The sequence below is a fragment of the Rhinolophus ferrumequinum genome, chromosome 3 (assembly GCF_004115265.2).
Source record: "Rhinolophus ferrumequinum isolate MPI-CBG mRhiFer1 chromosome 3, mRhiFer1_v1.p, whole genome shotgun sequence".
Lineage (NCBI taxonomy): Eukaryota > Metazoa > Chordata > Mammalia > Chiroptera > Rhinolophidae > Rhinolophus > Rhinolophus ferrumequinum.
The window spans coordinates 34,045,782-34,072,562 of NC_046286.1; the positions used below are offsets into that span (position 1 = coordinate 34,045,782).

The following is a 26,781-nucleotide window of genomic DNA, read 5'->3' on the forward strand; positions in this document are numbered from 1 at the left end:
AATGAAAGGCAGTTACCTAGCAACATCTGTATTCAAAGGCACCACAACAGAAACAGCTTAATCACAACACTTTATTTCCCCCACAGTTAATTCCTGCCTTTTGAGGGAAGTTAGCAGGTACTAAAGGAAGTGAGGTACAGATAGCCTGGTAAGGGAGGCTGTGCGCCCTCCCTTGGCCTTCCTTCCCCAGCATGCAAGCGCAGAATGGTTAGAGCTTGCAACTGAACACCTTTCCCAACGGTAGTAGGCAGAGACATTGAAATAAAGCCATGTGCTTTTTAAATACATACTCTATTGGAAATGGGGACAACTGGGTGGAAGGCATACTGTACTGGGAGGTGAGGTTGCGGGGGTTTCTACTAATCCTCATACTACCTACCTGTGTGTGAATGCTTGGGCTGGTCTCCTCTGGGCTCTCTTACTGGAGGTTACACTAGAAGTGATGATCCCAAAGGTCCTTCCCAGCTTTAAACCGCTACTGACCACTGGATCTGGTTTTTTAGAGTTTAACGGCATTTGCTTAATCAACATCACGGTTTCACTAATATTATTGCGGCGCCCCCAGGAAAGCAGCACTGGGTAATTAAGCAGCTGGCTGTCTTCCGGGGAAACGTGTCCTTGTCCCGCCTTCCAGAGACTTCCTGCCTGCATGCTGGGCCCAGACGCACCAGTGAGATGGAAGTGACCTGACCTACCCTGCCGTGGTGGTCAAAGTTTCCGAGAAGGAAAACTTCTTGGTTAAGAGGAAATGGTTTTCATTTTCCTGCCTGCAGAAAAGCCAAGAATTTCAAGTTTTAAGCGTGCACGCGAGTCATTTTAAGTCTCTAGATCTTTCTCCCTGAAAGTCCCTGTACAGAAACTCCGCGGGGAGTCTAAATATAGCAACAGCAACCCCCCTCCCACCCCCAGCCCTCAGACCCGGCCCTCGCGCAGCCGGAGGATTGGAGAGCTTACTCCAGGGCGCTCTCTGCATCTGCCTCGAATAGCAGGGCACGGAACAATCTCTCTTGCACCTCCACAGCGCGTGGGTGTGAAGTGTATTAGAGGAAAACGAGAGCGACGCTGGGTATTGGTGCTTGGTGCACAGTCAATCACGTGGCACCGCTACCAGCTGCACCGAGCGGCTCTGAGCTAGTGCCCGCCGAGAAGCTTGGGGAAAAGGAGGGGGGGCAAGCAGGGTCCTGCCAGTGGCCAGGAGCCGGCAAGAGGGCTTCACGAAAATAATAATAATTATAAAAAAAGTTAAAGTGAAGCATTTAAATGGAACTACTGCCAGAGGCAGAAAGGAGCTGCCGCGGGCGTGGGTGTGTGTACAGGAGGGAGTTGGTAGAGTATCTATCTCCGAGGGGCGGAGATATCTGAAATAAGCCTTTTGCTTTAGCATTGCCTCGGTTTTAGCCTTCGGGAAGGAATAAGGCACACGGAATCACGACCTTACAACGATGCGCTATGGTTTTATAGTGGGAGTTTAGTTCTTCTTTCAGTTTAACTTAGTGATCATTTTCTTTCATACTTTTGGGGCGGAGGGAGTTCAGGGGGAAGGTGAGGGGGGAGAAGTCTGCTCTGTTGGAAGAACTTCCCAAGCCTGGCTTCCTTTCAGTTTCCCCACGCTGACTGTGATGTTTAACTCTTATGCTTTATAACACAGGGTTGCTGAAGGCCAGAGGCCGCAGCCTGTGGCACTGTGGCCTCCCTCCTCACCAAGGGCGGGGGCTTTGGGCCTCCAGAGTGTCAGAGGTGGTGGGGGATCCAGCCAGTCTTAACTGGCGACATGTGTCTCACCGTGTAAGTTATAGAATACAGCAGTAGGGTGGCGACTCTGAGAAGCCATTGTCCTGGGCTCTCCACCCTCCAGGATTTTTCTCCCAGGCACTGGGAAGAGCACCGTCACTGTCCAGACTTTCGCAGTTTTATGACTTTCTCGGACTTAAATGGAAATTTCTTGACGGAGGCAACAGAGTTCGTTTTCCCATGCTTTGAGCCGCTGTCAGGCAGAGCCCCCAGGCAAGTCGTTAACAGCGAAGGAGCCACTTTGGAGTTTTTACGCCCTCCCCATACTCCACCCCCCGGACTGGGAAGGATGGCCAGTTACTCGAAGGCTTGCCGTCTGATGCTGGGATGGAAAGTCACAGCCCGCAAGCTGGAGTAAGCCGCGGGGAAATGCCGGGTCCCCGCCTCGCGGTCTCGGCAGGGGTGTTCTGTGGATCTGCACACTGAACTGCCAAGGACTCCACAGCTGCGTGGGGACCGAGAGCCACTACCCGACGCGTCGCCCCGCGCGCCGGCTCGGGGACTGATCGGTACCTGACGGGCAGGGCAGGGCCGTTCCCGCTCACACACCCCTTGCAGAAGGATGGCAGGACCTGGCCCGGCAGCCTAGCGGCGGGAGAGAGCAGCGACCTGCATCTCCAGTTTTCACTCAGGGCACGAGGCCGACTAACCATCGGGACAGCCCCAAAGCCCCAGAAAGAACCAAACCGAACTCGCGCCTGAGAGGGGCTTCCGAGACCTGTCCCCTCCCGGGGAGGTGGCAGACGCAACTGAGCGCGGAGAGTGGAGGACGAGAAGAAAGGGGGAGCCTGGGGCTGGGTGTGCGCGCGTGGGAGCGCGCCTCGGAGCGCCCAGCTCTCCCCGTTTCAACCCCGGGGGCACTTCGGATGGAGGGAGTGGTAGCCGCGGGAATCGGAGGAAGCAAGAAAAACCTTCTCAAAGTGACGCCTCAACCAGGTCCTGCTTTCGAATTCAAAGCTAACGGCTGCTAGAAATTGGGGCTCCTCTGCCTCCTCCGCACGCCCCCCTCCGCCCCAGCGCGGAGCCCCGATGGTTTGCTAAGCCGCTGGCTTTCCCACCCCCGACTCAGAGGTCGCGGGCCGGCGGCGCCCGCTCCGCCGCGGCTTCCTCCTCGAAACCCGCCAGCGCGCATGAGGCCGCTGCCCCCGCCGCCGGCACTGGCGCCCCCCTCGCGGTGCCCGTGGTGATGCCATGCCCCGCCACCACGCGGGAGAGGAGGGCGGCGCCGCTGGGCTCTGGGTGAAGAGCGGCGCGGCGGCGGCGGCGGGCGGGGGGCGCCTGGGCAGCGGCATGAAGGATGTGGAGTCGGGCCGGGGCAGGGTGCTGCTGAACTCGGCGGCCGCCAGGGGCGACGGCCTGCTGCTGTTAGGCACCCGCGCGGCCGCGCTCGGCGGCGGCGGCGGCGGCGGCGGCGGCGGCGGCCTGAGGGAGAGCCGCCGGGGCAAGCAGGGGGCCCGGATGAGCCTGCTGGGGAAACCGCTCTCCTACACCAGTAGCCAGAGCTGCCGGCGCAACGTCAAGTACCGCAGGGTGCAGAACTACCTGTACAACGTGTTGGAAAGACCCCGCGGCTGGGCGTTCATCTACCACGCGTTCGTGTGAGTACCCGCGCCCCGCGCGCCCCTCGCGCGCCCCCAGCCACGCCCGCTTCGGGGGCCAGTGTGCCTGGCCCCCTGGGACGCGCCCCGTGCCCACGCCCTGGCTCGGCGCGCACGCGTGTGCACACACACACACACACACACACACACTCGCACGCACACGTGGTGGCTTTTATTTCTTTGCACGTGTTTATGGTCCTCCTCATAGAACCTTCCACCTCCTTCAACCCCATATCTCCCACCTCTACAGGCTGAACCTTCTCCCCGAGCACACTTAATGCGCTGTCCGGTAGCTTTAGACACCAAAGGCGGGAGCCAGGCAGACATGGGACCGAAGGAAGCTGCGCTGATAATTGGGAGCGATTAGGTCCCGAGATACGTAAACTTCAACCCAGCCCGGCGCCGGGGAGCTGGGAAATGGCAAAGGGAGGACGTGCGCCGGTGTGAGGCTCGTTCGAGTTTACTGGAGAGGTTCGGAGGTGATGGCAGGGTAGGTCAGGGTGGAGAGTGGAGAAACAGAGGGTTGGGTCCTCTGTCGTGGGGGCAGAGCTGGGGAAGCTGCTTCTTGGTGAGGAGAGCAGCTCGATTTTAAGTGCGCCCGGAAACACGCCTCGCCACCAACCCAGCCACCACCAACGGAAAATCTGTCACTGCATGTAGCCCTTCTTGCCACAGAAGTGGCCAGGGTCTAGAAGAGGCCAGCAGGGCCGAGCGAGGTGATGCTCCCGCGTAGTGGCAGAGGCCAATAGGGAGTCTGGGTCGCAGGAGCCCGGGCATAAGTGCCATAGCAGAAGCGCAAACGGGCCGCCCAGGACAGGGATCAAGGCAGAGGGTTAAGTAGGCATTTGTGGCGCTGAGTTAAAGTGTGTGTGTGTGTGTTAAGTAAGCCTTCCCCGTCTAGCACAGAATGCTTAATGAGAAAATGATTGGAAGCAAATGTTTATTTTCCCCTTAGGCATTTAAAACCTTTCAGTGGATTTCAAGTTTACTACTGTTTTTCCCACAACGTCCATTCATTCGGTCTCCTGGTAGAGTTAGGTTTATCTGGACATTTTAAGGCAATTTTTATGCCACTGCACCCTCTTTAAGTCTTTTTTATTTCTTCTTCTCTTTTTAGTTATTTTTTCTGCTTTTTAAATGTTAAAATGAAATATAAAGACACCAGCCTTAGGAGACCGGTAGAGAAAGTTACAATCACTGATACTTTTCCTTATTTCCTAGTAAATCGGTTTTGACCACATGAACTAGATTTCTTTCAGAAATGAGGCATGCCATGCAAACATAGCTCTCACCTGGGATAGAAGATTGGCAACACCAGAAACATTTTTTGAAATAACATGGAAGAAGGGGCTGGTTTTGTAAATAGGTGAACCTGGAATTTGACCACGTAGGAGTCAGGAAATTGGTGGAGTCTAAAATCTGTGGGGCTCTGGTGTCTGGAAAATTTTACAGTCCCAGATTGATGTGAACATGTAACATTAGCTGGAATATTCCAGCCAACTTTCCATCTTACAATGGACACAAGGAGAACGTTGTGTTGCATTATTATTGCATCAAAAGGTATAACTTTTATTATTCACTTATGTAAGATTCACATTGATTTAGATGTGGTTACTGTAACAAATGATAGACTTAGAGAAACATTACTGATACTTTTCATGTTAATCCACTCTGAGTTGATACATAATTAATCCTACTACCTAATGAGCCTGATAAATTATTTTGACCTATCGAGATGTACTAAAACATTTGGCGATAATGATCTGTGCTCAATTTGGCAGCAAAATATATACTGTATGGATAATGACATATTTTTACAAGAGTATGATTAAAATACTTATAGCTTTGAATGTACAATAGGATGCCATTTATGGCCTTTAATTTTTGGTAAATTATGCATTGCCTATTCAGAGAAGATTAAAAACAAAGTTGGTTGATGGTCTTACTTTATATGTCTTATGTGTTGCCCTTGAATCTGAATGAGGGGTTGGAATGCAACATTTTTTTCAATATATTTGTGTTTAACAGGTTTTTATAGCCTTACAGAACTTCTAAATTTTGACACATGATTTCTTCAAGAGGTTCACGTTTGAATAATTCTCTATTCACCAGGCTTAATAATCAGTCTATAATTTCTTTAGTGGTAGATATGAAATAAATTATGTATTTGTCAGTACAATGTGCTAATGTGAAGTTTTGTGTTATACATTTTTAGAGTCTGAAATTGTAATGTTTGAGTAATTAGATAGGGGTACTAGGTCCACATTAGCACAAAGAGGGATTAAATAGTATCAATTTCTGGGAAGATTGTGCAACTACAGCCGACCCTAGGGGACAGGCCACTTTGGCAGTTGCTGTTTATGATTTTAAACAAGGTTTTAAATAGCTGGACTTTACACACCACATTAATAAAGGAAAGTTACTTTGAGCTGTGAGTCTAACAAGACTATTAGTGCTAAAGGAAATTAGAAGAAAACAATTTCTAGAGGGGTATAACTAACTAATACCCTGCCAGCCTGGGAATCTCCAAATCATACTTTAATAACAGTCTTTGTAGCACATTAAGCTTCTTGCCAAGAACAAGTGCACCATGATTAATGAGGTACTTCGGGGATGGATTTACTTCGTAGACCCATGTTTTCACTGCCAGGAAGCAAGAAAAGCATGTTTAAAGTTATGTTTCAGATAAAGAAAAATATTTGTTATAGACGCAAAAATCACTATTATAATGATATTTTAATGGTATAAAATATGTCAAATGTATATATCCTAGCCAACTGATGAGATGGCTGACAAGAACAAGAGATGACCTACTTCAAATACTTTCTTCCCATCTTTTTAAATTAGTGGTGATTAGGAGAGTTCATTCCCTTCCTGTTCTTTAATATTTACTAGACGGCTATGTTTCCTGTTTCCTGACTTCAGCTGTTCTTCAGTTCAGTAGACAAGCTATTCAAATATGAGGACATATTTCTTTGAATGTTGTTTGTCTGTTTTTAATTCCTCCTCTTTTTCGGAAAAGTGTAGAAGAATAATAGTTGAAGTAGGGGAACACGTTATGGGGCTCCATATATAAATTTGCATTGATGCAGCAAATGTGGTTCTGAGAAATAGCCTGGGAAACATCATGGCCGATACATCTAACTCATCATTTTGTACAGTGTATCTTTGTCTGGTATAACGCCATGGATCAGAATTTCTAACTATTTTAAACTGGAAGAACTAGTGCAGTCACCCAAGCTAGGAACCTGGAAGTCATCCTTGACGCCTTCATTTTTCTCATACTTGCTCCTGCTGGCCATTCAAATGATCATTAAATTCTGTCTATTCACTTATAAATATTGTTTTCAAACCTATTCCCTTTTCTCCTTTGCGACAGCCACAATCTGTTTCTCAATGTCTCTCCATTGGATTATGTGTAATATTCTCCTACTTAATCAGCTAGCTTCTGTTCTCAGCTTTCTGGCTCTCTGTTTTGACACCATAGTGATCTCCCTAAAATGCAAATATTATCGTATCATCCCCTTGATTAAGTCTTTCCATGAGACTTCACCATTCATTCATTCATTCATTCATCCACCTGCAAACATTTGAGTGTCCATTATGTGCTAATCCCCAATTAATAAGGCAAAAGCCTCCATTAGCAACGAGGGAAAAGATTCCACAATGGAATGACTACAAGCTTGTGAACAAGTATAAACCAATGTTATTGGTACTATTATAGAGACAAGTACAAAGTTGCATGTGAAAAAGAGAGGGAAGTAGAGATGAAGGCAGAAGGGTTCAGCACAGGCTTCAAAGAGGAACTGAGGTTTGAGCTGCGTTTTCACAAATGAGTAGTTAATTTTCAGATGGGAAAAGCAAGAGGAAATGAGTAATCCTGGTAGAGAAAAGAGCTTGGGAAAAAATGTGGAATTGTGAATCAATACAGTAATTATAGGTACTGTTAGGTATTTGCAGGATGCGGATAGCCACAAGAAAAGAAGGTAGCACAAAAGGCACACATATCTGAACTTGGATGGTCTCAGATGCTAGCCATGAAATCTGATCTTTACCTGGTAGGCAGTAGTGGTCATTGAATAGTGATAGTTAAAGGAATGATATAATTTTGGAAAGATCTTGGATTGGTTCAGGAAATAAGTTGGAGAGTGCAAAGTGGAGTCAGTATGGCCTATAAAAAGATAATAGCACTTGTCTAAGTTTTCCATTCATTCTTATATTCTTTTATCCATAAATTCATTCTACAAATGTCTGTTGACTACCTACTATATGTCATGAACTGTTCTAGAAAGGTGAGAGATGATTACCTAAGGAACTTAGGCGGTAACTGGGGAGACGAGAAGGAGGAGTTTAGTTAGAGAAATGTTATGTAGATAGCACTAGCAGATTGTTTTCACCAGTCTGATGTGTAGTGTGAGAAGGATGATTCTGACTTGGATGATATGGGAAAGGGAAGTACCCCAAACCACTATTATATGGAACAAAGGATGAGGAGCTCACTTTCAGGGCAATATAATGAGTTCAGATTTAGACTTGTTGAGTTTCAGATTTGTAAGACATTTAGTTGGAGATTGTAAGTGATAAAAACTCAATTGTGGAACCAAGTACACTTGGTCTCTTTCAACCAGAACCATTTCTGGCACGTAGAGAGCACTCAATAAAATATTTTTGAATGAATAAATGCTTTTATAAATCTAGAACTTAATCTAAATATCTAGATTAGATATTTATATTTGGAAGCCTCTAGCAATGTTGTGGTAGTTAAAGCAATGAATAGAATGTGAGATAGCCCAGAGATGCAGAGTAAGGTGAGGGCAGGGGAGAGGATAGAGTCTGGGGAATACCGACATCAAAAAGTGAATGGAAGATTAGGTGTCCACAAAAAAAGCCTGACAGAGCAACCAAAAGGCCAAGGAAAAAGCCAGGAGACCTTATTTTCATAAAAGCAAAGAAAGAAGTTTGTAGTCTTCAGTTTCCAGTGCTGTAGAAAGGACTAGAGAAAGCATGTAAGATTTCATTGGATTGGTCACGAAGGAGGTCACTGAGTGCCTTTGCTACAGCAACTGCAGGGGAATGTTGAGGGTCACAAATGTGATGTAAGTGAATTGAGGATGTTAAGAGTTCAGAAAGTGGAGACAGTAGTGTGAGTTAAACTCCAAATTCCTTGGAACAGCTCACAAGACCTCTCATAACTAGGCCTCTGCCCATCTTTCTTGCCTCATCGATAATTTATACCCCGAGCGCCAGCCTTACATCCTGTGTCTCATGCCATGCCTTTGCTCATGCTGTTCTCTTGGACTCTTCCCACTTCTTCCACGCTGGCTGTCCAGCTCCTACTGTTTCTTCAAAACACAATTCAAGGATCACTTCTTCTTGGGCGTCTCTCCCCACGCCAGAACCCCTTGTCTCAGGTTCCATGGCACTCTAGGAATACCATTATAATGGTGCTTGTTCAACTGGGTTGTCATTGTGTACTCACCACCAGAAGGTGAGCTCCCCACACACAAATTCTACTTATCTCTGAATCCCAAGCACCTACCGTGTTTCCCCCAAAATAAGACCTAGACGGACAATCAGCTCTAATGCACCTTTTGGAGCAAAAATTAATATAAGACCCGGTGTTATGTTATGTTATGTTATGTTATGTTATGTTATGTTATGTTATGTTATGTTATAGACCCGGTCTTATAGTAAAATAAGACCAGGTCTTATATTAATTTTTGCTTCAAAAGACTCATTAGAGCTGATTGTCCAACTAGGTCTTATTTTCCAGGAAACATGGTAGCAAGGTGCCTTGTATCTAGTAGATACTCAATAAATGTTTATGTAATTAGTAAGTAAATAATTTTCCTTGGAATTCTTCCAGAGAGGAGTTTCACAGTGAACCAAAGCTGAAGGAACTACCAAATCTTTTTGGTTTTCTTGGAATATACTGATGATTCATTTAAGAGAAGAACGGTATAGGGCTGGAAGTAGACCAATTGCTTTGCTCTCAACTTTCCCACTCATTAGCTTTGTGACTTGGAATAAGTCATTTCACCCTTTTGGGTCTCTAAATCTTTATCTGTGAAATGGGCACAATAGTGTCTGTGATCCAGCCAAGGTGATGGAGGATACTGTGGACTACCTAAAATGCTGTCGTAAAGAAAAGAAGTATTTGTAATAAGAAGTGAGCTGATTTTTTTTATCATTTCCCTGCCTTATCTCTGAGCTTCAGGGCCATCTCCTAATTGACCACTTCAAATTTACTCTTAATTCCTGGTGAGGTCTATGTGCCACATGTTGCCAAAGTGATCTTTCTAAAAAGTTAACTGGAACACATCACCCCTCTGCTTGGAGGAAGAATCTCTTTATTGACTACCTCCACCCAATTCCTTCAAGTCAAGAGCTCTCTCCATCTTCTTCTGTGCTATATCACCAGCACCCAGAACAGTGTCTGCCACAGAAGATGCCCCAGGCATACAGATTGATTCACTTACTGGTACTCCAAAACTCCAAAATATATTATAGGTTTCCTAATGGGAGATGGAATTTTGCTTTCTGGGCGATTCCCTGTGTCAAGACTCAGACCTGATGAGTGACTTTATTATATATATAATAAATTTATATAAATATAAATATATATATATATATTATATATATATTATATATATAAATATATATAATATATTTATGTAATATATTATATAAATATATTATTAATATAATAAAGTATATATATATTCTATACTGAATTAAGTCTATGTCTATAGAAATGAATTTTTGCATTTTATTTTCCTCTTGTATTTCTTAAAAATCACTGATTTCCTTTAAGACAGAGACCCCTTATACAAGTTATACGGCTTTATACCTTGCTAATATAGTAACATAAAGTGCTCCATATACCCTTCAAATCAATCTGTTTTTAGAAATTTAAATAATGTTATAGTATTTGAGGATAATATTACAATTAAAAATGTTGAAAGTGTTAAAATATTAGCATTTGGGAATATTATGGTCTAAAAGAAATGAAACATGAGAATATTTAAAAATGGAATGAAGTCTTGATGTAAGAAACACTATAAACAAGGATGATAGCAAGCAAGCAGCCTTTTGATCATTGCTTGCAAAAAGGTGGTGCCAGTTTTAATTTTTAATTGAAATGGCTATTTTGGCAGATGAAAATGCCAGCAGAACATATTTTATCCTAGCCCAGTGGTGTGAAACTATTTAAAGTCCAATTTTTGAACAGCCATAGCTCATAGTTATGTTTATGATTTGTAGATGTTTCCATTTGATTTTTCTTCAACCATTTACAAGCCTTCTATCTGAAGTTTTATTTTGTTGCAACTTGAGAGATTGGCCACACCACTGCATTTTTTCATAATTATTGAAATTCTTTGAGGGGTCTTAGAGTTTCGGATGATCTTTTAATCCTTTCTATCAGTTTGTTTAAAGAATGAACTCAATGTATTGAAGTCATCTATTGAAAACTAAATGTATTGAAGTCATTTATTTCTGAACTTAAATATGTGTGTGTATAGATATGTATTATACATATACTCACAAATGCACATACAATATATACATACATACACTGTATCCTTTAGCAGACAGCTTGTTAGTGCAAATATTTACAAATACCTTATTTTTGCTCATCTAAAGGTAAATCAGACATTAGAATAAAAAGCAACTTAAAAATAAAACTAATCTTAAAGTTACTGTTAATAATAAGGAAACTGTATCATAATTTGAAAGATACTTAAATTTAAGTATATATAAAGAGATACACTTTTTGTAAACTTAGTCATAGTGTTCATTATTTCCATTTATAGTACCTTTGAGGTAATTCTAGAATCTCTGTTTCTTCTTCATTCAGTGGCAGGATGACTTTTTGTAATGATCATGTTATAATTTCTCTTTTTAAAAACAGACAGTCCAGTTTAATATTTAATTAACAGCCAAATGTGTACCAGTCAATGTGCTAAATGCTGGTGATTCAAAAGAGGGAATAATGTCGACCTTTACTTCAAGGAAATTCCACTGGGGAACATGATTAGATTTGGATCTAATTATCAACTTTACCTTTACTGATTTGATGATTATGAGCAAGTTGCTTCAAATACCATCTACTTAATCTGTAAAATAGGAATAATAATGTTACATCAAGGTATTATAATATTTTACATATGCAATATATATGTATATATATATATATATATATATATATATATATATATATATATATAATTACACTTAGCATGGTGGCTGTTCTTAAAAATAGAAAATGGAGGTAATGTGGTGGAGGGCTGTATTGCTATGTTAAAGGTTCAGGATTTTATCCTGTGGGTGACAGGCAGTCTTTGAGGTAAGTGACATTTAGGGAGGTAATAATGTCATTAAATTTCTATTTTAGATTGATCACTCTGTCAGATATGCTATGAATGATGGCTTAAAAGAGACCACCTGGAGGTAGGAGATCCATTTTGAGACTGTTGTTCCAACTTAGGCAAGATATAATTAGGACTTAGTCTGGGGCAATGGTAGTAAAGAAAAAGAAAAAAAATATGCTGATAGAATTGAAATATATTAATGAATGAGTGAATGTGGAATATGAGTAAGAGAGAGAGATTTGTTATTTCTCGATTTCTGGTTTGGGTGGTTGGCTAGATAATGGGATCATTAACTGAGATCAAGAATATGTTGGTGAAGCAACAGGTTGAGGAAATGTTGGAAATGATAAAATTAGTTTAGCTTTGGAGCTGCTGAGCTTTCTGTGACAGTGAAACTTACAACTATATATGTCCAGCAGCTGTGAATGAAGATTTAAAACATATAAAAGTACAGACACGAGAGCATGTAAAGAGAGAGAGAGCAATAGCTCAAGGACGGAAACCTGGGGAATACTAACATGTTAGGGTAAACAGAGGAAAAGGGGAATGAAATGGAATAGATACCAAGGAATCGTCGAAATGGAATAGATACCAAGGAATTGTCAGACAAAAATATGGTTAGGTGGACAGCAACCAAGGCTCAACTACAACAGGAGGGCACACACAACCTACACAAGCAACACACCTGGAGCACCTGGCTCTAGTGTCCAGGGAGACTGCACCACTGGGCCCCACAGGACACCTACTATATAAGGACACTCTACTAACAGCAGGAGATATAACAGCTCTACTTAATACATAGAAACAAACACAGGGAAGCAGCCACAATGGGAAGACAAAGAAACATGTCCTAAATGAACAGAACAAAGCTCCAGAAAACAAACTAAACAAAATGGAGACAAGCAACCTACCAGGTGCAGAGTTCCCAACACTGGTTATAGGGATGCTCACTGATCTCAGGGAGAACTGATCTCAGGGAGAACAAAGATATAGGGAACATAAAAATGAAGATAGAAAACATAAAAAAGAACTAGTCAAAAATGAAGACTACAATAACTGAAAGGAAGGACACATTAGAGGGAATTAACAGTCGATTAAATGAGCAGAGGATCGAATCCTCAATTTGGAAGATAAAGTATCTGAAGGCACCCAATCAGAACAGCAAAAAAGAAAAAAAGAATCTGAACAAATGAGGACAGTTTAAGAGACTTCTGGGACAACATCAAGTGGACTAAACTTTGCTTCATGGGGGTACCAGAAAGAGAAGAGAGGAAGGAATTGAAATTCTATTTGAAGTAATAATGATGGAAAACTTACCTAACTTGGCGAAGGAAATAGTCATACAAGTCCAGGAAGTGCAGAGAGTTCCAAACAAGATGAACCCAAACAGGTCCACACCAAGGCACATCACAATTAAAACGTGAAAGTCTAAAGACAAAGAGAGAATCTTAAAAGCAGCAAGTGAAAAGCAGTTAGTTACCTTTAAGGGAGCTCCTGTAAGACTGTCAGCTGATTTCTCAACAAAAACTTTGCAGACCAAAGGGACAGGCATTAAATATTCAAAGTGATGAAAAACCAGGATCTACAACCAAGGTTACCCAGTAAAGGTATCGTTTAGAATCCAAGGACAGATAAAGAGCTTCCCAGATAAGAAAATGCTAAAGAAGTTTGTCCCCACAAAAACAGTATTACAAGGAATATTAGAGGGACTTCTTTAAGATGAAAAGGAAATAAAAAATGTGAATAATAAAATGGCAATAACTACATATCTATCAACAATTAATTTGAATGTAAATGGATTAAATGCTTCGATCAAAAGACATAGGATGGCTGCATGGATAAGAAAACAAGACCCATACATATGCTGTATACAGGAGACTCACTTTAGATCAAAAGTCACACACAGAGTGAAAGTGAAAAGATGGAAAAAGATATTTCATGGAAATAGAAACAAAACAAAACAAAACAACTGAGGTAGCAATACTTAAACCATACAAAACAGACTTTAAAACAAGGCTATAACAAGAGATAAAGAAGGATCCAGTAATCGCACTTCTGGGTATTTATTTGAAGAGATCCAAAATACTACATTGAAGGGACATGTGTATCCATATGTTCATTTGCAGCATTATTTACAATAGCCAAGATATGGAGGCAGCCAGGGGTATCCATCAGTGGATGAATGGATAAAGAAGAGGTGGTACATATATACAATGGGCTATTTCTCAGCCATAAAAAAGAATGATATCTTGTCATCGATAACAACATGGCTGGAGCTAGAGGGTAATGTGCTGAGTGGAATACGTCAGACAAAGAAAGAACAAATATATGATTTCACTTATATGTGGAATCTAGAGAACAGAATAAATGAACAAACAAAACAGAAACAAGCTCATAGATATAGAGAGCATTTTGATAGTTGCTGGATTAGGGGGTTGGGGGACTGAGTGTTGGGAGAGAAGTGATTAAGAGGTAATCACTTATAAATTGATAATCACAAAATAGTCATGTGGATGTAGAGTATAGCATGGGTAACACAGTCAGTAGTATTGTAATAACTATGTGTGGTGTCAGATGGGTATTAGATTTATCGGGGTGATCACTTCGTAAGCTATGTAAATGTCTAATGACTGTGTTGTATACCTGATACTACTATAATATTGTACGTCAATTTTACAATTGAAAAGTAAAACAAAAAATATTTTAAAAAAAGATTGTCAGGTGTTCATGGAATCCCAGAGAGGATATCCAGAGAGTTTCAAAAAAGAGTCAACTATGAAATGTAGAGAGTAGGGAAGATTATTTATCACAAACAACAGTTATTTTAATTATCAATTATGTGTTGAACATTTTTCTAAATTCTTTACACACATTAACTCTTTTAATCCTCAGAATAGCCCTAAGAGATATTATGAGTATCATCATCTCCTTTTAACAGACCAGAATATTGAGGTATGAAGAAGTTCAATAACCTGTACAATGTCAACCACTGAGTTAATGGCAGAATAGGGCTTTGAACTAAGGCAAATTGGCTGACAGCCCCTGTTCTTTGCCCCTATTGTTTGATTGTGGATGGTACCTGTGGGCCCAGGGCCCCTCCTCTCATAATTACCAAAACTACTTTTGGGTCTAGCATAACTCTTAGCAATGTAGTATAGTAAGTCCTCACTTAACCTTGATGATAGGCTCTTGGAAACTGCATCTTTAAGCAAAGCAATTGTATAAAGAAACTAAAATTTTACCATAGTCTAATTGATGTAAACAAGAGTTAAGTTGGCATATTTCTGGTCACAAAAACATCACCAAACTTTTAAATAAACACCCCAAACACTTCTAATATTAAACAGTGAAATAAAATAAATTGAAATAAATTTCTTATACATATGTTAAAAAAATTTAATAAAAAGAAGATAATTATTTTCCAATGCACTTATTCCATGTGTGGGTTACAGGTGCACAAACCCCATCCTGGCAGCTCAGGGTGCAAGGTGGGAACCACCCTGGGCAGGATGCCCTTCCATTGTAGGACCACTCACACTCTCTTAGACTGGGACAATTTAGACACACCAGTTCACCTCCCGTGCACATTTTGTGATGTGGTAGAAAACCCATGTAGACATGGGGAGGACGTGTAAACTTCAAACAGACAGTCGCCCTGCCTGGGAGTTGATATTGAGCAAAATGGTGTTATTTGAGGACCTGCTGTATATGCACAATAAATATCTGTTGACAAAACTGACTGACAGTTAAAATCCCTTATAACATTGTATCAGAGAGTTAGTTATATATAACCTGGTAGTATTAGGAATGCTTGTTTCTCTGTCTTCAAATTCTAACCAGCTCAAGATCTAATTTTTCCATAAAGTTTTTCCTGGTAGTTCTGGCTTATTTCCTTACCCTTATTTACCTCCCATAGCTTTTATTATTTGGACAATATATTTTAGCCCTTAATTACATTCTTGCATTGTCTTCTAATTGGATTATTTATCCAGCTTTTCACACACAAAAAAATTGTGTCTAAAGAAACTAAAGTACCCTCTTCTTTTGTATTTTCTGTGGAATCAAACCCAGATTTTCATTCTTTATTTTTAATCAAAATTCACCTAGCTTATTGCTACCAGGGGCACTATTTGAATGTTATAACTTTTTTTTTTTTAAAGGAATTTCCTTAAGTTCTGCTAGTTTAAATTGTGGAGCAACTTGTGTTGAGGACCCAAATTGTTATAACAACTTCTTAATACCATTTTCTAGGAACATTAAATTCCTAATTTATGCTTTCATTGCAGAATGCCGATGATTCCTTAAAAAGTAACAGCCATTGCTTCATTTAAACTTCATAATGGCTGAATATAGAACCATTTGCTCCAAACTGATTTTATAGGATTTTCTTTCTTTAAACTAATAAATAAAATACTCTTGTTTTCTTTACACTAATATGAATACATTCCATTTATCCTCCACGATTCTTTCATCCCCCTCCCACAGATACATTTTTCCTGGACTTTTCTTCCTTTCTCTCCTGTTCATTTCATTGTTCTCCCTCCCCCCAATTAAATTACTCCTAGTTTTGTTTGTTTGTTTGTTTGCTTGTTTGTTTTTGTTCTCTGTGCATGTGTCTTTCTGGAATGGTGTTTCTCTTCATTGCTTTTTACCATGTTGTATAATTTGATTTCTCTTCCTCTTAAAGCTGTCTGCTCTTAATCAAGAGATGCACTGACCCTGTAATTCCTTACAAGCTCCAAAAGTGCACAGGGTAGTACACAAGTAGACAGGGCTACCTAATGTACACATCACCCTGCAATAATTAACAGAGGCCTCTAGAAAGATATAAGGGTTAGAGAACCCTACTTTTCTTGGAGTTTCAGTTAGGCTCACATTTCTTAGAAAATAAAGGAGTGAAGCCTTAAAATTTCCCTGAGGTTTTCTATAATCTATTATTTCTGAAACCTGGGAATACTCAGATGTACAGTGAGTAATTTTTAAAAGATCATACTTTCTATTTTGGAAGTTGACTACTATATGTAGTTGAGAAACAAATTAGAAATTATTTTCATTCTAGGTGGAATTATTATAGAAAAGGCACATTAAAATCTAAATATGTTTGTAACATAGTTAAATAGCAGTTAACTTAAAAATATTTATCACATAGACTGTTATAGTTATTATGAGTTTCCCTAGTGAGCCAAGAAATAATCTATAATTTGTCAGCAGAAAACTGTAGTTTTCCTGTTTAATTGGAGATTAAAGCATGGACTCAAAATGCAAGTTGTCAAAGGAGTCCATATGAAATTAAAAACCACCTGTATTTTCTCATAGTTGGAAATTTTTTCAAAGCACAGACCTGGTGGAAGCTATTCCCACAACGTTTTATAGAATAGAAACCAAGTTTAGGGCTCCCATTTCTCTAAACCTGTTTTCTCTCACACCTGAATGAATCTAGGATAGGTTGGAGTTGAGAATTGAAATTCTTCCCTCCATGTATTGAGTCATTGAATAAATTTCTCAGCTTTTTAATTTATAAAATTAGGACGTAATTCTTCAATGTTTGGTTAGTAACCTGACCTTATGCTATGTGTAAGTCCCTGAATAGGAAGTACAGGGCTGAACAGAAATAAAATGTAGCTTATTCTCTCCAGGAATTTTTACTCCAGAAGAACATTAGTTTCCTATTTACTGAGCTCCAAAAACCATCTCCCTGAACTGACTTGGGATAAAAGTGAAGGTTGGCGCTTCTCCAGCATCATTTAGCTATGGCTCCTATTGAAGGATTACAAGGTAAACTCTAGGATCACCGTATAAGAACTGTTGATTGCCAGTTTTCTTGACCCCTTGGGAAACTTTGGAGCTTGGTGATCAGCTGCCTGTCCAGGTGGGCGTTCTGCTCAGGGCATTCCCACACAAAGACCAAACATAGGAGTTCCCACTGATCATAGTAATTTCCAAAGAGTAGTAATTAAACTAGTTAAACTAAATGTTCTAGTTAATAAAACATTCTGAGTATGTTTAATTTGCTCCAAAGTATTTTTAAAAATAGGAATAGAAAAACTAATGCTTCTTCATAATACTTTGGGGATGTTATTTTTTTCCCTCTAAAATGGCTTATGAACAATAATGTGAACTGAAAGTTATGTTTTTAATCAAATGAAATGCCTGTTTATTTTCAGTATGCACTCTAATTTTCTAATATTAACTTCTTTATTCTAGTACATGAAAGACAAATATTATACCCAGCCTTCCATGGGGCCTAGAATTCATTCATTCATTCATTCATCCATTTATTCTTTCTTTCTTCCTTCCTTCCTTTCTTTCTTTCTTTCTTTCTTTCTTTCTTTCTTTCTTTCTTTCTTTCTTTCTTTCTTTCTTTCATTTATTCAATATTTGAGTGCCCACCACATACCATGTTCTTGGAACACTTTGGAAATATTCCTTCCCTTTTGATTTTGACTGACTTTCTTCAGGATTGTGAAAAAAATGACTCTTTTCTTCAACTAGAGAATGGCACTTCAGAGTCAAGGTCAGGTCAGTAAGTGTAAGAAGGTTTGTTCATTGTCATCCCTAAGGTGTTCTTGATCCATCTCCTTAGGACTACCACCTAACCCTTCAGATGTATGTGTGAAGTAGATAGGCAGTATGGTTAAGGAATTACATCACGAGATTAAATTCGTTTTAAATTTTCCATGACAGATGACAAAATCCTATAGTAGTTTTGTTTTGCTCCATCAAATGGAAAAGACAAAGAAGTTGAAGGGCAACACAAATGACTTTGGGAGAACCCATTTATGACCTTCAAGATAGGATCTTGAACCCAAGGGGCATCTGTTCTTACTCATGCAGTCCTTGACAACTAGAAGAAATGACAGTCACTATGTTTAGGGGCAACCTTTTTACCAAGCTTGAACATTCATGTTGTCATCCAAGTTGTTTTCTTTTCCTTTTTTTTTCTTCCCAAGTAAAGAGCAAGGTAAGATCCTTTAAATTCAGACCCACCAAGGGATAACCATAATGAGATTGTTTAGAATCAGCCCAAAGGAACCAGCTACCTAGTAACACAGTCTTACCTCAATCGTGCACTGAGATGGCCCTGTAGACCTTCCAAAGGTAGGACAAGAGACACACAGGAAAGAAAAAAGTATCCAGTCATCACATTTGTGCCAGTCATGTTGACTTGTAGACAGTCATTCTGACCATCAGTTTGGTTTGACCGTACTGCAGTGGCCCATTGTTCCCTTCTCTTAGTAAAAGGCAATAGTAGTCGTGCCACTGAAAGTGGGAGTTGTCTTTAGCAGGAAAGATTCCCTTACATGGATCCAGAGCTTTTGCTTCCAGTGTTGGATTTGATGTGTTATTTTACAAATTACTGTTCCCAAACTAGTTGGGTCATGCTGCCGAGAGCTGTTTTCCAGAGCTCGTGGGTATAGAGTTTTGTTCCAGGCTTCGGGGCAGGAAGTGAATAATAAAAATAAGTTTATAGATGGCACTAAATTGAGGTAGCCTAGACAACCTTAAACAAGAATAATCAATTAGCTGTCACATTGTGCTAGAGAAAACAATATTCCTCCAATTCAACGGTAGATACCGTAATTTGTAATTGTCATCAATGAGAGATCATCCTTTTTCCTCCAAAAAAGGTTAAAGGCAATTACCTGATTTTTTTTTTTCTTTTTGGTTTGTTGTTGGTCCAAAGTCCCTTTCCACATTGCAATCTTAATATAGATTGCCAAAGCACATGATAATACATTTAAAAGATATATTCACAATAAGTCTATTATATGATTTGGGGTTTGTTTGGTTTTTTTTCCTTTTTAAATATTTGATTCAAGAGCCACATAGAAAGCTCATGATTGCTCCAGAGTAATGGTGTGGGAGTGGTGCAGCAACATAGCATGGCAAGGGCCTGGCCTGGAGTGTTAGCTCTGAGAATGTGAAGGAAGGAGGACAGGAGAGAATTCAAAGGGAGAACTGGAGTTCTTAGTCCCTGTTTAGTCTGGTAGGCAAAAGAGATGAAAGAATCAAAGTTTTCAACGTTTCAAGCAAATGTGATTGTGACCAAGCAGAAGTGGCTTAATTCTATTTTAGGAAGAGGCTGGGTGCACGTGTGGACACCTGTTTGGGCTTTGGGAGAGAAAGACAGAGGGTCATTAGTTACCAATGTGGAAGTGATGGAAGAAGACATAATAAAGGTCTTGGGAAAAGAATGTAGGGAGAGTGGTTTAGAGAACACTGGCATTTGGGGAGAAAAAAGGAGAAGGGTTTGTGAAAGAGAGCACACAAAGGCTAGGGCAATACAGTGTCTACAGGAGGACCAAGTCCCAAAGAAGGGTTGCAGTGGGGTGAGAGTATTATAAAGAAGAGAAATGAAGATGTAAATGATATAGAAAGGTAGGATAAAGGAGGAGGGGGCAGACCCTAGAAGAAAACTCCATCTCAGAGTGGACAGCACCTAGAGCACCATGTACTAGGAGGACATCCACTATCACAGGAAAAAAGAAATCATGTCCTGGAAAAATGGCCAAAATAACCCTCCAACTAGGTAGTACGCTGGCACAGCAATCAGTGTCTTGAAAGGCACCCCACCAGCTGAGGGGTGTCCCAGGAGGTATAACTGGAATGGGGCCTCCAGGAGAGAGAGAATGGTGTTCAGAGAGCCTCCTGTGAGAGCAGGGAAATCTGGTTTGAAAGCAATTTTGCAGTCCCTTGGAGAGACGCTGATAAGTGCAAAGCAGTTCTAAAGAGTTTGAGATAAGGCACCAAACAGTGCTTGGAGGGGAAAAGGAGGAGACAGATTAGGTTGCCTAACTGACAGTTAAATGGGTGAAGAGAGAGGGAGAATGGTAGATTAGGCAGCAACAGAGTCAAACGAAACCTTTCTTTATTCCTCCAAGCAGCTGGAGGTCTGTACGAATATGAAAGGTTGGGAAAAAGGTCCCTCTAGAAGGGGAAAGATGAAAGTAGTTGGGAGAAACAAGATCCTGGAAGAGGAAAGATAGGGATTGGTGGTAAATAAAAGTGTGGGGTGGCGGCTTTGGGGTGTGATAATGCCGCAGCAGGAGGTGAATAACAGGGTTTCTTGACAACAGAGAAGGCCCCGATGGAGTTTGGCATGACCAGCAAGAGGACTCAGTTTGTGTGGTCCTAGGAATCTAACAGTAGTGTGCAGGGGAAGTGAAAAAAGCAGATGGAGCCATAACCCAGAGCTGGCAAGTGTGTGGCCAAGGTAAAGGGAATGAGAAATGCTCATAGAAGTCCCACACACCGAACATGTGTGACCTTGGGCAAATCACTAACATCTCTAACGCACCAACCATCTGGTAAAGGTGGAAATGTGCGAGTGTGAAAGCTCTTTACATAACTGCTGGTGCACATACACACACACACACACACACACACACACAAATGGTAGTTTTTATACTCCCTAACCAAATATAGTCTTTTAGCCCATTCAGAGGAGGAAACACTGCAATTATAGGCACATGTGGAATATGTTTAATGAATAAAGGACGGAATAAATGAATTCACCTATTATTTATTTTACTATATATAGCATCGTATACAGTACCAAGATTATATGGTCAGAAATTTCTTGTAGTCTATACAAGCTGACTGAGCTTGAACAAGATTTTTCTCAGAAATCAGGAAATATTTTATAATCCCTTAATTTTTGAATACGTGAATAAAGTATAAATTTGAAAAACTACCAGAGACTACTGCTTTGCACATTTAAGTAATAGGGTTATAGAGCTGGAAGGACCTTTGTTCAGCTACTCTAACACTGTCCTTATTTTAGATGGGAAAACGGAGACTGCAAAAACGTTAAGTCACCTCCTTCAGATCAAACTCTTACTGTACTGTGACAGGCAGTGCTGGTGGCCAGGGCTTCCCATTGCCCTTACAGAAATGACTTCAATTTTAAGTCTTGTGAGCTGCCCTAACCTTCCTCTTGTGAAGATTCTCTGTTTTTAAAAAGATGAATAATGACATTCATTTCAAATACTGTTGTTCGTTTAACTATTATATGAAGAATATTCTATTAAAAAGAATTTTCGTACCTTTTCACTCTGTGTATTGACAGATAGACTATTTCTCTCTTTTACAAATTCCTCAAAGCCAGCAAAATATATTAATTTCTATGATTTTTCTTTCTTCTAAAGAAGTCAAATACTGAAGAAAGGGTCTCTTGGGGGGATTAAACAATATATTGACTTGCTCTTTAAAGTCTCCAATAAGTAGATGGATCAAGTAAGAAATAAATTAACATTTATGCCTTCAGTTGCAGCACTGTGGTTTCTTTCTGATATGAAAATTTTGTGAGAAATATCTCTAGAATTTGAGCAAATGAGAGTGAGAGTGGAGAAGAGTACATATCAGTGTTATATGAGGATTCCAAAAGCATCTTCCTCTCTCTCTCTCTCTCTCTCTCTCTCTCTCTCTCTCTCTCTCTCTCTCTCAGTCTCTCTCTCAGTCTCTCTCTTTCATTATACTTGGTAAATTCATTAGGGAAAAGCAAATGTTTCATCCAGAAATTCAAATGAGCTCAATCGTCTATATTGAAATGTGCCATATTAAAGATGCCTAGCACCCAGTTTATATGCCCAAGAGAGCCTGGGCCATGACAGTCAAAAATAGACCGGAAGAGAAGGATGAGATGACCGTAACTTCTGAAAATTCTTTCCCTACTTCATGAGAGGTGAGGCACATCTCCAGCTTTGCAAGCAAATTATATGTGTGTGTGTGTGTGTGTGTGTGTGTGTGTGTGTATATATATATATATATATATATATATATATATATATATATATACACGAATGGTTATAATTTACTTAAACTTGCATTCCACCCTCATGGTCTTTCTTTGTCTATATCTGATAATCTTTTTAAAAAAATCTTTATTGAGAAATAATCCACACACCATAAATTCACCCATTTAAAGTGTCTAATTCAATGCATTAAATATAGTCACAGAGGGGCAGCCGGTTAGAGCGCAGTGCTCTTAACAACATGGTTCCTGGTTCGATCCCCACATGGGCCACTGTGAGCTGCGCCCTCCACAACTAGATTGAAACAACTACTTGACTTGGAGCTGATGGGTCCTGGAAAAACACACTTAAGTAAATAAAAGTTAAAAAAATAATAATCTTTTTAAAAAATACATTATATAGTGTCGCAGAGCATCCATCATCACAGTTTTGGAACATTTTCATCACCTCAGTAAGAAACACTATATTCTTTAGCACCCCTCTAACTCTCCACTCCAGCCTTAGGTAACCATTAATCTACTTTCTGTCTTTGTACATTTCCCTGTTGTAGACTTGCATATGAATGGAAACATATAATATGTGGTCTTTTGTGACTAGCTTCTTTCAGTTAGCCTAATATCTTCAAGATTCATCCATTCCTAAACTGTATAAGTACTTCATTTTTAAAATATTTTTATTAAAATGTAGCTAATATACAATATTATATTAGTTTCAGGTGTACACCATAGTTATTCAACACTTATATACATAAAGAAGTGATCACCATGATAAGTCCAGCAGCCATCTGACACTTGTACCACGCTATCACAATATCACAGTATGACACTTGACTATATTCCCTATGCTGTACATTACATCCCCTTGACTTATTTGTTTTATACCTGGAAATTTGGACCTCTTATTCCCCTTAACCTTTCCCCCTCTTTTTAAATTTTTCAATTCCTGTTGACATTCAATATTATTTTATATTAATTTCAGGTGTACAGCATAGTGGTAACACATTTATATAATTTAAGGGATGACCCCCGACTAGTCTAGTACTCACCTGGCACTATACATGTTATTACCATATTATTGACTCTATTCCCTGTGCTGTGATTTATATCACCATGCTGTGAACTGAGGATGGCTGCCACCAGTACTGGTTCTGGGGTAGCTCCACAAAAAGTCAGGACACACCAAGGCCGGCTGCCACCTGCCAGCTCCCTTAAGGTTCAGTCCCTGATAAAGCCTTGTTTGGTTGGGTGAAGCAGAGTCTCAGGGAGTTACTAGAGTGGTAAGAGTTGTGGTCAACAGGTTAATGTGGACTCTGGTTTGGTGCCAGTGCTGAGCCTGAAGCTACTCAGCAAATCTCAGAAAACACTGAAGCCAGATGCCGCCCACCTGGGTCCTGCGGACTCTGATAGTGTTTCACAAAAGCGTGCAATGCAGGTGGGGCTTGCTGCTCATGGATAATGTGCCTCTGGTGTGGGCGAGTTAGGAGGGGCGGGGCCTCAAGAAGTCAGCAGGGTGGAGCAGTGGAGCTCACCAGGCCAATCAGATTCAGATTTGACCTCTGGGGAGAGGGCTCAACACATTAAAGATGGTGTTCACCTGCTGGTTGCATGGGAGAAGGATCCTACTCCTGGGTAAATGGCAACTGTCCTCCAGCCCTCGCTCCAAAGCCACAGACATCAGTTTGCCCTCTGTATGCCTCCAAAGCCTCCCAAGTCACCGTCCCTCCACCGGAGCCAAAGGTGAGTACCTGCGAGTGAGAGAGTCTGTGTGTAGGCCATTTAAGAGGATGCCTAGGTTTCCATTAGCCTTCCCTCCCACCCATTTGGTTGGAATTCCCAGTTTTTCACAGCTAGATTGTGGGAGCTCCACTTCCTGGCACCAGTTCTCTGTGCTGTGGAGGCTGGTGTGGGGCTGGGGTCCCTTGCTCCTCTGGGGGGAACCTCCGTGGCCTAGATATCCCTCCAGTTCTCAACCTCCACACGGAGTTTTGGGGCCAGCCCGTTTTGCGTCTCCACCCCTTCTACCAGTCTCGACGTGGCTTCTTTGTATCCTTAGTGATAAAACTTCTGTTCAGCCAGACTTCATATGATTCTCCAGGTTGGTTGTTCTACAATTTAGTTGCAATTTTAATGTGTTCATGGAAAGAAGCAAGCGCAGTGTTTATCTACTCCGCCATCTTGGATTGCATCTAATAAGCTTTTTATGGTTAATATTATCATTAGAAAATTAATGGTTTCATTAATGAATTATGAGGAGAAAAGAATTTTGGTAGTTGTTTAAAATTGTTGGCCTATTAGTGACCATTTCTTGCATGAGTCATGTACATACATTGAGAAGTTAATGTGTACTATATGTGCTTCTTCAGGAATCTTCCTTCTTGCTAGAAAATTTTGAGGCAGAGAAGTGACTTGGAGAAAATGAAGGGCTCTCATTTATTCTTATGAACAATTCTTTATGCCCTAAGTTATTTCCATGAGTTTTGAATATCTACAATATTCTTTCTTGGTGGTCATACCCCCCTCAGTGATGGTCCTGATTCAGAGCTACTTCATTCACTACCCAAACACAGCCAACGGGGGAGTTTGGGGTAAAGGACAAGTAAAGGAGAGGCTTGATTCTCTTTGGGACATGACTATTGCTTTTTTTTCCTTATAGAAAAAGGATGGTTTGGTGCCATAAGAAAAAAAGCCCTTTACAAAAGCCTCTCTTCATCATGGAGCAGATTTGTACACAGATGCAGAGCACTTACATCGGCCCTCAAATAAAGGGGCTCTGTAGTCATTAAACCCTGACTTCACCTATCGAAGAAATTCTGATTATGTGTCATTTGTTAAACATCCACAGTGTGGTAGCCCCTTTTCAGCCACATCAAACTCATAAGCCAACTCCCACCCTGTATAGTAATATCAGTCTATGAAATTGTTTGATGGCTTCTAAGGACACTAATGTATTTGTTACCGAGGGCAGAATTTTGTTTCATTCAGAGATCTGTGTTGTTTGCAAAGATATAAGCTCAAGAATGTTTCCTGGTGCATTGTTTCGTCATTAAAACAATACAGAAGCAACATAAAACTCTATCATTAATAACTAGTTAAATCAATGGTGGTAGAATTGTCTAAGGGAAAACTGCATTCTTTGAAAAGAAGGAAATAAATATGCATGACACGTTATGGATGCTTTCTAAAATGAATTATTAGGTGAAAAAAATCAAGGTATAAAACAGTGCATATAGTATACACAAGTATCCGCTTTTGTAAATAAATGAAATACATGCACAGTAGATTCTCATTATTCACAGTAGGTATGGTCTATAAAGTCACTGTGAACACTGAATTGGCAAATACTGAATCATTGCTCCTAGCAGAAATACAGGGGTAGGCTCCCTGCAGCCTTTGGTCACATTTTCATCAACCGATTAATACATAACCTGTTCAAAGACACATTATTTCATTATTTAATACATATTTGATTTATTAAAATTGAACTCATAGCCAGTAGCAGCACTTCAACTCATATCTGAATGAAGCTTATTTTACATATATATATATATATATTACTTTACATATATATATATATTACTTTACATATATATATATATATATATATATATATATATATATATATATTTACTCTAGAAAGTACATCACAGCCTTCTTGTACTTGAGAACACTAGACAGTACTTCACCACTACGGTGGGGACCATTTTAAACAGCAAAATCACCAACAAAACAAAACAAAACAAAAAAGGCAGAAAAATGAGAAAAACATGGCATTAAATAGGCCTTGAAAAAGACACTTGTTTATAATATGAGAACTGAAACAAGAAGGAGAGGGTCACTTTCTTCAATGTTAGCTGGGAAGGCGGACATCAGGAGACTCAGATTTTTGACTGCTCTTTGCATGTCCACAAATGACCATGAATGCCCAGCAAGTGTTGATTTCAGGGTTACAAATAAATTTTAGGAGTAAGCAAATTCCCAAATATAGAATCTGCAAATAATGAAAATCAGCAATATATGTATACATATGCACACTCATTTATGCGTGTATACAAATGGAAAGTTTCTACAAGGACTAAAAGTAACTGCTTGATGGAAGTAATCTTTGGAGAATAGGACTAAAGGGCAGAAGTGGGACAAAATACACCTTTTAGGGTAACTCTCTCTGTCCCACATGACATTTTTTTTTTTTTTTTTTTTTTTTTTGCTGTGGATATAACATATACCTTCTTCTTTGTCCTCTCTCCTTTTCCTCTACCATCACCACCAT

At 40.4% G+C, this 26,781-nt stretch overlaps 1 protein-coding gene across 2 annotated transcripts in view; it reads left to right on the forward strand.

Annotated features, from left to right (window-relative positions):
* Positions 1–1,602: 1,602 nt before the first annotated feature.
* The window catches only part of KCNQ5 (potassium voltage-gated channel subfamily Q member 5), a 532,349-nt gene continuing 507,170 nt past the window's right edge, over positions 1,603–26,781 (forward strand). For both annotated transcript variants that reach the window (XM_033102968.1, XM_033102969.1), the window contains exon 1: positions 1,603–3,389. In XM_033102968.1, the coding sequence (XP_032958859.1) occupies positions 2,983–3,389 (407 nt within the window). In that variant the 5' untranslated portion in view covers positions 1,603–2,982. The remainder of the gene's footprint in view (positions 3,390–26,781) is intronic.